Genomic DNA, 11,249 nt, shown 5'->3' with positions numbered 1-11,249 from the left:
TCGCACGTAATTTTCTAAATACTTGCGGCCAGCGCTGAACTTTGTCTTTGGCCGCATGGGCCCAGGGGGAGGGTAAAGGTTAGGGTTATGGCTACGGTTAAAGTTAAACCACCAAATGTTTCCTGAGCGCGGCTGTTTCTACAGCTGACCACTCCTCCAGGGGATGGATCAAATGCAGAGAAAGAGGGTGACAGCTAACAAGACTTTAAATAATTCTGGTCAACATAAAATCTAGCCTGGGACTCATTTAACATATGTGCGGGCAATGTGCATCTTGTCTCCACGTATTACATGTGGCCAACATTTCCATCCCTTTTTGTGCTTGTCGCACGTAAATACGTACGAATAATATCAGCCGTCTTATTCTTCCTAAATCTTAGGGGAAGATTTTACTAAATATGTTGTGAATTCAGTCGCTCTTTAAAGTTTTGGACATTTTGTTGTGTTTCTTTTATGCTAAAGTTGGTATATTCGCTTTGTGCTCAGTTTTACAATGTGTATTGTGTTTCTTTACTCCTAAAGTTTTTCAGCTTTGTGATTGATGTATGGTGTTTGCTGTCCTCCGACCACTAGGGGGAGTTAGTCTGTTTTGTTATGTTTTATTTGCCTGAATGCAGAACCTCAGAGAGAAGAATAATAAAGACCCAGTTTAAGACACTCTGATCTCCAAACGTTTTCTATCAGGCCCAGCATCATTACGTGGTGTCAGAAGTGGGATTCAAACCTACGCCTCCATTCAGGTCCAGCATCTTACAAGCAAAAACAGTAATAGCTGTGTTAGCTTTTCTCATTAAAGTCCAAAGAAATTGTCTTTTTAATATGTTCTTGTAGCATTTTTCTCATGATAGAAGACATATTTAAGTGAACTCAGGAATAAAACTACATTTCTGAGTATTTCTTCAATAAAATCTGCACGAATCAGGAGCAGATGAAAAAATACCTTGTGAAAAAAGTTTCTGACACTCTGGAAAATGAAACGCGTGGAACATTCTGATGCATCCACTTGCAGACAGATCCAATAACATCTTCATTTTCCTCGTCTGATCTACCCGCTGCGTCCAGACTGTACTGCTGGAAAGCTCAGATATTGCTCGCCACTTTTTGTTACACCACTAATGTTAGCTTGGGGTTGTGAGGGGCTGTAAGCTAGCAGGAGAGAGCATAAACAATGAGGTGATGGGAAATCAGCAGAGGCTTACTTCCGCCTCAACAGTCCCGTCCACAATTCAGAGGCAAATTCCTGCTGCTCTCCACAAATTCTTTCTAGAAAATTACACTATTACCTTTATTTTGGCTAAGTGAGTCAGACTTTAAATTTGTTTTCTTTTTCAATATTTGAGTATCATTATATTTTTGGCCACAAAGTGGCAGGAATCATTGCACAGGTTACGAAACTGACAAGTTTTGTAAAAAATGTACTCTTCAAAGAAGCGTTCAAGTATCAAGTCTAGCATTTAAAGTTAAATTGACTGTGTGACATTGCTTTGAAAGTCAGATTTGGCCTACGGGCTTTGAAGTTGACACTATTCTACAAGATCTCTGTCCTAAGTGCACTTAAATTTGTGGCACATCCCAGACAGGAGGACATAAACCCCATCCGTTTTTATTTAGAGGATTCTCTTAAGCTCCTGTTCCCCATCTGTGCGTCAAACACAACAGCGAGCTTTTTTCATACAAAGGAAGTGACACAAAAGACCCTTTCCTGTGAGATGTTAGAGGTAGGACTAATGTGAAAGCACACTGGGCTGTCTATGTTCACTTTTATGTCTCTGATCACCATAGCAGCAGACCACAGATGATCTAACCGAGGCTCAAAACTTTGCAGGGGAGATTTTTTTTTTCCTTCTGTGCTGTCACATGCACCATGGTAGCTGGCTGAGTTAAAAACTATTTGCCTATGAGTTGATTGCCATCAGTAACAAGCATCAGAGTAAAGAGGAACTATTAAAAAAAGACTAGTGAACTTCTAATGTAGTGCTCTGCACTTCCCCACATTTCTGACAACTTGTCAATTTGAGCTTTCCTTTTCAAGTCTGTTGTTTATGTATTCAAATGAATAAACAAGATCGATTGATTGTCTTGATTCCAATCAGAGCTAAACTATAAAAACTGTAAAAAACAAAAACAAATGGACTCACTGCAAACTCCCCACCAATGCCATTCTGGTCTTCTTCACCCGCTGCCTCCTGCCTCTCCAAATGAGTCAAGATGTCCCTCAAAATCCTGGCCTGATGCTCCATGACTGACTCGACACTGCTGGGGACGGAGCCCCTTTCACAGGCATGTCAGGTCCCACAGCTCCATGGCACAGGGGGAAGATCTATGGCTGTCTTGAGTGCGGTTGCACTTCTGCTGCGCACTTCTCTATAGTGACTCCTACATCAAGGAACTGTTTGTGACGGAACACATGAAGTGTCTTAGAGGAAGCAAGAGTCAGCTAACAGGTTCTGTGGTCAGATTAAAAATCTTGCCGCGCCCCCTCGTGCCTCTCACTGGGTCCTATAGTCACATGGGTGTTAGACAGGACGGAGAAACGCCCACATTAAAAAAAAAAAAATACAAAAAAAAACATGCCACACATTTTCAACTCACAAACAGGCCCAAACAGCTGATCCAGCCCAAAGTGTGAGTGCAGGGAAAGCAGCGCAGCAGGTCGGACAACATTCAGGAAACCTGAGCGGTGTCAGGAAAAAGTGCAGAGAGGGAGAAGAGGCCCTCTGAGAAGCTGCACGAAGGCTCATGGAAGATCATCACCATATACCTGTTAATTAGGTTTAAACTAGTCAGCACAACGTCCAGACTAAAGCTTCCCCAGAAGGTTTTTAAATAACAAGAGGAATTCCAAGAACCACAAGATAGGCGGCGGTTTCTAGTCATATTTTTAACAAGTCTAGACTTGTTAAATCTGCTACTAAAGATTGAAACAAAAACTCATTAAACAGCAAGAAGGAAGCTGAAAGTAAATCTGTGGAAATAATGGAATTTAACATTATTTATTTAAAGAAACAGAATTCTCCTGACAGAGACAACACAAAAATCTGTCTTTGAAGTTCAGGTCTTCAAGTGTGCTTTTTTTCTGAAGCACAGTGACATCTAGTGACAGAAGAAAAGCAATTTGTGCCCTAAGATTTGACCTGTTTAATTGTGTGAATGCTTAATAAGCATTTAGACTATAGTGATTCTCCTGCTCCTTTCTATACTTTTTTCAGCTTGTAAAAACTCATTCACACTTTTCAGCTTTACTACTCTAAAGTGATTTGAACCAATTACGTCCAATAACTTAAAAGCTATTGAAGAAAAATGTGAAAATTTACACCAAAAATTTGACTAAAATTAGAAAAAGCCTTGAAAGTTAACCTAAACCTGCTGTTCCCGATAGTTTTTAGTCAGCTTTACTATTCTAAAGTAATTTGGTTTAATAATTTAGGAGCTATTGAAGAAAAGTTCTGCGATTTGTTGACAGTCCCTAAATATCAACAGAGCGAATGTCTGTTGAATATCCAACCTAAAACTAACTTCACCGCAGTCAGTCACGGTATCAAAACATTCAGCTTCTTCAGGACATTACTGCTTGTATTTTTGGTATTCATAAACTTTATAGTTTTTGAAATATTGTGCAAAATTTGCCCTATAGGAAATGAATGAGAAAGTCTTCAAATATGAAAATTTTAAGAAGATTACCAACAAGCCTTTAAATATATTAATGGGCTATGTTTTCATCTGTTATAGTAATTTTAAAAAAAAATTGGATTTTAGCTAATATTTTAGCAACATGCTAAAGTTTTTGGTTAATTTATCTACAGAGATGTTCTATTGGGATTTAGTCAGGGGATCGTGAAGGCCATTCACTTGTTTCAATTCCTTCATCCTCCAGGTACTGCCTGCATACTCTTGCCACGTGAGGCCAGGCATTGTCGTGCATTAGGAGGAAACTAAGACCTTCTGCACCAGCGTAGGGTCTGACAATGGGTTCAAGGATTTCATCTGGATACCTTATGGCAGTCAGAGCACCATTTCCTAGGCAGTAGAGGTCTGTGTGTTCCTTCATGGACGTCCTTCCCCAGACCATCAATGACCCACCACCAAACCTGTCATGTTGAACCACGTTGCAGGCAGCATAACGTTCTCCTTGTCTTCTCCAGACTCTTTCACGTCTATCACAGGTGCTCAGGGTGAACCTGCTCTCGTCTGTGAAAAGTACAGGGCGCCAGTGGAGGACTTGCCAATTCTGGTGTTCTTGAGCAAATGCCAGTCGAGCTCCACGGTGCTGGGCAGTGAGCATAGGGCCCACTACAGGACGTGGGGCCCTCAGGCCACCTTCATGAAGTCTGTTCCTGATTGTTTGGGTAGAGACATTCACACCAGTGGCCCTCTGGAGGTCATTCTGTAGGGCACAAGCCGTGCTCAGCCTGTTCCGCCAAAGGAGCAGGTATCAGTCCTGCTGAGGGGTTGAGGACCTTCTACGGCCCTGTCCAGCTCTCCCAGAATAACCACCAGTCTCCTGAAATCTCCTCCATGTTCTGGAGATTGTGCTGGGAGACACATTAAACCTTCTTGCTGCAGCACGTGTGGATGTGCCATCCTGGAGAAGTTGGACAACCTGTTCAACTTCTGTAGGGTTAAGGAATCTCCTCATACTGCCAGTAGAGATAATTATCAAGCCAAAATCAGCACGAGTGGAAAACCAGCCAAAAAAGATCAAGAGGGAGAAACTTGAAATGACCTCCACATGTAACACCAGTCCTGTTTGGAGGGTTTTCTAATTGTTGCCACTGAAGTGCACCTGTTGTTAATTCCATGAACACCAATACAGCTGAAATTGATTAACGAGGCCCTCAGCTGGTTAACCAACCAGAACATTATCAGACAGATTTAATTCAATTCGTGCCAGGCCCAATAAAAAAAGTTTTCCTTTAATTTTTGTGAGCAGTGTGTATATATATATATATATATATATATATATATATATATATACATATATATTGTATATGTATGTACATATGGGACAGAACGGTTGGGGTGGAGCCACTGTAGCCGCCTGTTGATTGGCAGAAAGTGATGATTCAAATTCAAATTAATTTTATATATATAGCACCTTTCATGTAGAGAAACAGCTCAAAGTGCTGTACATAAAACACATAAAAATACAAGAAAAACTATTGCCCCCACACACAGTAATATAATAAATAAGCCCCTCATAATAATAAACACATAAACAGATAAAATGGAATAGAATGTAAAAAACCCAGAGTCTAACACACATGTACTTGTAGACATCTAATCTTTGGATATGTTTAGATGTCTATTAGAGTACTACTTTAAGAACATTTACTACTAAAAAAAAAACTAATACTGCAATTTTACATTCATCCATCTTTAGAACCCACTCAATCTCTTTTGGGGTCTCAGGTTTGCTGGTTCCAGCCCTGTAACTGTTGAAGGTGGAGTTACACCTTAATCCAGTCACCAGTTTGTCACAGGGTCGCACAACAGTTTGCAGACAGTAGTTAACCTATGAAACACGCTACTGAACTGTGAGAGTAAATCCACACGTGCATGTGGAGAACATGCAAACTTCACACAAAAAGGTTCCAGCTGTGATTTGAACCAGGTTCCTCTTACTGTAAAAAAGAAAGAAAGAAAGTGAAAGAGTTAACCACTACACCAACGTGCGGCCGTCCTGCTCAAAACAAAATTCTTCATTCCAAGAAGTGGCAAGCATTTCTATTGAAATGGACCTGGAGTTAAATGTCTCATAAATTTGCATTAAAACAAAAAATCCAACATATATATTTCTGTTTGGATTTTCAACTTGTCATATAACAAAATTATGGTAAACGGTTTAATCTATTGGTCACAACGGTGTCTAGATACAGGTCTAAAAGTATAGACCTGTATTTACATGTATAACTTAGGGAAAAAAAAGTGGACTCCACACCAATGTTGTCATGTTTATACTTGATAGTAAAAGAAGAGCGGCACACCAAAATAACAATGATGGAATTGTGGTTGACTTGGTTTTCCTGTTTTATATCTATTAAATGTTTACAAAAGTACTTAAAAATATCCACAGGTCAGATGTCTCCAGGTAAATGTGCAGGAAATCTGTTTATGCAGAACACTATTGGTAGAAACTAACCAGTGTGTTAACTACGCCCGAGGCATGATGGGAAAGTTGTCTGCTATAGAACTAAACCATGATATCCATTAAACCTCTATGAATTGATGTCTATTTGATGCATAATACATTTCTATAGCTGTGACTCGTGAGTTTTGAAATAGCCTCAATTTAGATATTTAATAGATGTGTCTGTGCCTTGGGGGTATTTCAATTCAAACTTGAGCTCCAAAGCTGCCATTAGAATCACTAGTGATGGTAGAATCACAGCCCCAAACTCTACTGTTTTTTTGTGAAATGCAGGTCCTCACAAAGGTGAAAGCAGCAGTGCTGCAAAACATCATTTCCAAAAAAGGTTTCATGTGGGCAGAGCTCAATTTGAGAGCGCGCTTATAGCCGTCCTCTCAGGAAGCAAAACAACCACAGTCCACTGCTGCAGCCTGCTGTGGGTTCTGAATGTTTTTCCACACCAAAATGAAGACATTCGTTTTCATTTTGCTTTTTTGTGGTAAGTTGTAATTTTCTGCTTTATTATAACTGTATTATCAGTTTTATATATGTATATATTTTACCTGTTTTAATACATTGTAGTTCTGAAATAAAAAAAAAATATATATTTACATAAAAAGTCAACAATGGTTTAATAAATATTTACCAAAGTATGTAGGTTTTCTAAAACTGTGTATTATTTCCAAGAAACAAACATTTTTATTTGTACAAAACTATGTGACAGTAAAACTGGCACTTTGTATTTTTATTTTCTTTTTTTTAGAAACCTTTTCCTTTTATTATATTTTAAATAAATGTTTTTCCATCCTTTCTTTTTGTGAGAATTGATATGAATTTAAGAGAACCAACTTGAGCTTCTCTGTTATTTTTACCATATGTATAAATACCTGTATTTATAAATATATTTTTATGTATAAGTCTATATGCATACATTGACCTAGAGATTGGCTCTGAATGATTTATTTCATTACTTTTTTCTTGTAGAAAGCCTCCAGCTCAGGTGTGACAGAAGAACAATCATCGCTCATGTTGGAGGTGAATTCCTCCTCACCTGCACATTTGAAAACAGCTTCTACTTTAACAAGAAGTACTGGTGCCGGGGGGCGTCCAGAGACTCCTGTGAGATCCTGGCTGATTCTGAAGGTGTTGCCAGAACTAAATACACACACAGGTCTCATGTGGTGGATTATCAAAAAAGGGTGTTTGTAAAAGTCACAAACCTCCAGATTGACGACAGCGGAGAGTACTGGGTTGGAATTGACAAAGTATACTCTGACATCATGGTTTCAGTCACTTTACATGTGACTCAAGGTAACCTCGCTATTGACAGTATGGTTTAAAAATGAATTTGCACCCATTGTCTACTGAATCTCAGAATAAAAAACATTTTCTTTCTGTCAGCTCCAGTTTCCAAACCCAAAGTTTGGCCCTTGAACTCCTTGGAGGACAGGTCCACATGTTGGGGCCAGCCGGTGACCGTACGCTGTGGCCTTTCAATCGGAACAGATGTTCAGTACACCTGGTACTATCATAGTCACAACAAGGAGATTGCGCTTTCCTCCTCCTCAGACTTGACCCTGCACTGTGGCACAGTGAAAAATGAGGGCGGCCATTACTGCCTTGCCAGTAATGATGTGAGCAGCGAAAAGAGCGACTTCCTGTCTGTGCAGGTGTTGCAACCAGCTGACACAAACTGCATTTATGCGGTTCGTCTTGAAGGTAAGACGAGGTGCTGCCATGACAGTACTGTCATGCAGCCGCCCACTGGCATATACAACAATACAAAACTAAATGACTCAGAGTATGTAACAGAAGTGCCTTCATCATAGAAAGAGAACTTTTCAACCAGTTTCAGCCAGTAAAACACTTTTAAGCCATATATATATATATATATATATATATATATATATATATATAACTGGCAGAGAATGAGAAGTAAATTAACGCTTGGCTAGTTCCCAAGCAACTACAGTAGTAGCTTAATGTTCCAACATCCACAAATGGCAACTGCTTTCACAATTTGTGATTAAAGAGATACAACACACATACAACACCACAAGAGAAACAAAAAAACAGGTCATAGGGGAGGCTTTACCACACCCTACCAGGACTTGGGAACACAGCCCCAATACCATTACGTTGAGCAAGGCAGCAACTGACCCGAAAGACAATATTATGTCTAGAACGAACACCAGGCAACCCCGACACCAAGTGCAATGGTTAAGTGGAGTACCACCTGAAAGTCTTCAGGAAACTGTTTATGAATCATGGTGAGCAAATCCCACCACAGCAATCACTGAAACCAATGAACTGGTTTACACTTCAGCAGCAGTGATCCTAGAGATGCTTGGCTATAAGAGTAACTATGGGAGAAAACAATGTCAACCATGGAAGCAACAGTTGGAGGCTAAAATTAAGGCAGCCCGGAGAGAAGTTAGTCAGCCGACAAAAGCCCAGAGAAGTGCAATGAAAAAGCAAGTGCCAGTATATGTATACGTATATGTGGGAGAACGAGATGGGACATAAAACAGCGCTTAGTGGATGGTCTCTCTGAGAAAAGAGCACAGCAATCTCCCTAACCATCACAGTGGTAGACATCCAAGAAAGAGTCTCAGGTATGAAGAACTGGACAGCACCGGGCCTGGACATGATGCACACCTACTGGCTTAAGAAACTCACGACACTCCATGAACGCCTGCCAGCACAAATGAACTAGAAGCTGAGAGATTAGTCTCACCCTGAATAACTAACGGAAGGGCAAACGATCCTGATCCAGAAGGATCCCTCAAAGGATGCAGTCCCATCCAACTACCGGCCAATAACCGGCATGGAACATGGAAGCTCCTGTCAGACATCAATGAACCAAAATATATCGAGATCAATTCATGAGCAACACAAAGAAGGGCATCGGTAGATTTCAGAGGAGCCAAACACCAACTCCTGGTTGACATAACAGTTGCTCAAGGCTGCAGGTCACGACACACCAACCTTTGCGCAGCCTGGACTGTTGGCTAGCCGCAAGTGTGGAATCCAGGATGAAACGTCCAAGATGTATGAATATGTCAAGCTCAAGACCCCAATTAACAGTGTGTTCAGTGAATGTCTCAGGCAATGGAGAGCAGAGGACATGATCCTGGAGGACAGATGGCATCCCTGCATGGGATGTACCACCAAACCATAAGGGAATGACTGATATCAAGAAGTCCTACCAATAGCTAGAAAGGGTGTGAATGGTTCAAAAACTGCTGTGGTGTTGTTTACAGTGAGGAATGAACAGTACACTAAAAAAGTTTGATTTTCATGGCACGGCCCTTTTAAGATTCAACTTTTTACTTCCTTCGTCTGGGACTGTGTCAGAAAATGATGATGTATTAGGCCAGGTTTGGAGGGAGAAATTTGAAGATCTGCTCCAAGTGAAATGAACTTTTTGGTATTTTAAGCATGTTTTTTCTGATGGTGGAGAACATACAGGAAGAAAGTTAAGCTTAAACTCATATTTTTTAGCATTTTTAATGCAAATTATTGTGAATCAGGAGCAAACCAAAAAAATCCATTGTACTGTATTTGTTACCTAGAAAACACGAGCTCCCTGCTTTGTTCCATTCTGATCCACTTGTAGACGAATAGATCCATGTACATCTTTGTTTTCCTCGTCTGAGCTGCCATCTGGATACAAACTGTACAGATGGATGGCTCCAATATTTCTCACCATTTTTTATTGTTTGCAATAAACACCACTTGGAAGCTGCATCTGGAGAATCCGTCATACAAATGTTTTGAAGATTCATGTGAGACCACATGATGATAACTTGAATAACTTGCACCACAGAAAAAATAGGATTTGTAAGAAAGTGGTAAAAAGATGAAGTAGAGCAAGAATTATTATTTTGACCAATAGAATGATGGAGTAATAGCTGTTTATAGAAGTCTTTGAGTCTCTGAGATTTTGGCTTCTTGGAGCCAACGGGTACTTCCTGTTTGGAACACCATGAGGAGGAGACACTCAGTCCAGATCTCATGTACAGTCAAGCTACAACTATATGATAGATTCAGCCCTTTAAGGTGCATTTAAGTCTCTAGTTTCTTGTTTAAGTGACATTTTTGGACAAATGTTCTTCTCTAAAATGACAACTGATGGTAGATGATCAGTGAGGGTCTAACATAAACAATCTTGAGCTCTTTTCTGGTGTTTGACCAGCTGTAGATAACACTCAGAATGTCTTTGCATGTTATCTCCAGGTCAGCCCACTTACGACTGTGCAGACAGAATGAGCACAGCAGCGGCGACGACAAAGGCTGCAGTTCCAACGACCTGCCAAAACACCATCGACCAGCTTCCTCAAATCAATCAAACTGAAGAGGATTTTTTTTTCAGCAGGTGAAATTATCCTTTTGATCTGTACTGTCTTTGATAGAAGAAACATGTGAGAGGGAAACCAAAAAAGAAAAACTTCTTATCTGTTTTTTTTTTCTTTTCTTTTAGAGCATCTGCTGGCCTACAACTCTGGTACTCAGTTCTGCGTTGGGGTCTTTTTGCATCTCTGCTGATATTTCTGTGTGTATTCCTCAGATGTATAAGAACAAGAAACCTGCAGAACAATATAAGAATAAGGACGTTTTATTCCAGAACAGATGCATAAATACGTTTTACAAAAGCAGGTTGTTAAAACATTTTGGTTATGTTTAACATTGTTGACTTCTGATACCATGTTTTGAGTTTTTTTAACCACACAAGAAGAAATAATGGAATTATCTACAAAAAGTTACACTTTTCATCCATTTCAGCATCATACTGTTGCTATTTCATGTATGTGTATGAGTATATAAGTATATATATATGTATGAGTATATACAGTGGGGATCAAAAGTTTAGGCACCAATGGTAAAATGTTATATTATTGTACAAAAAATCCAAGGAAAGATGGAAAATCTTATCTAAGCAGAATTTTACAGATGAAACATTCAGAAGCCTTTCAGGGTGAACTATAGACATTTATATGATCATATATTACCTTCGGAAAAAAAATATTGATGAAATATTAGTTATTTTTAGTGAACATAAACCTCTAAAAGTTGTTTTTTATGGTATGGCCCCTTTAATATGTAAAAAAAAGACTTTATT

General features: G+C 39.5%; 2 protein-coding genes across 2 annotated transcripts in view; one reads left to right on the top strand and one right to left on the bottom strand.

The window, feature by feature from the left end:
• Positions 1-2,900, bottom strand: part of ptpn22 (protein tyrosine phosphatase non-receptor type 22) — a gene marked incomplete at its 3' end in the record, with an annotated part of 240,451 nt that extends 237,551 nt beyond the window's left edge. Inside the window, 1 exon segment of the mRNA XM_024292681.2 lies at positions 2,139-2,900. Coding sequence (XP_024148449.1) covers positions 2,139-2,240 — 102 coding nt within the window. The 5' untranslated portion in view covers positions 2,241-2,900.
• Positions 2,901-6,078: 3,178 nt separating this feature from the next.
• LOC112158622 lies at positions 6,079-10,733 on the top strand. The gene is made up of 4 exons (XM_036213021.1): positions 6,079-6,088; positions 7,112-7,438; positions 7,529-7,846; positions 10,367-10,733. Exons 1-4 carry the CDS (start codon positions 6,079-6,081, stop codon positions 10,507-10,509), a joined length of 798 nt encoding a protein of 265 aa, XP_036068914.1. The 3' UTR covers positions 10,510-10,733.
• Positions 10,734-11,249: the final 516 nt, after the last annotated feature.

This window comes from Oryzias melastigma, linkage group LG7 (assembly GCF_002922805.2).
Source record: "Oryzias melastigma strain HK-1 linkage group LG7, ASM292280v2, whole genome shotgun sequence".
In the NCBI taxonomy this organism is placed as follows: Eukaryota; Metazoa; Chordata; class Actinopteri; order Beloniformes; family Adrianichthyidae; genus Oryzias; species Oryzias melastigma.
Note: the sequence above shows the minus strand (reverse complement) of the source record. Positions and strands in the feature narration are given on the sequence as shown.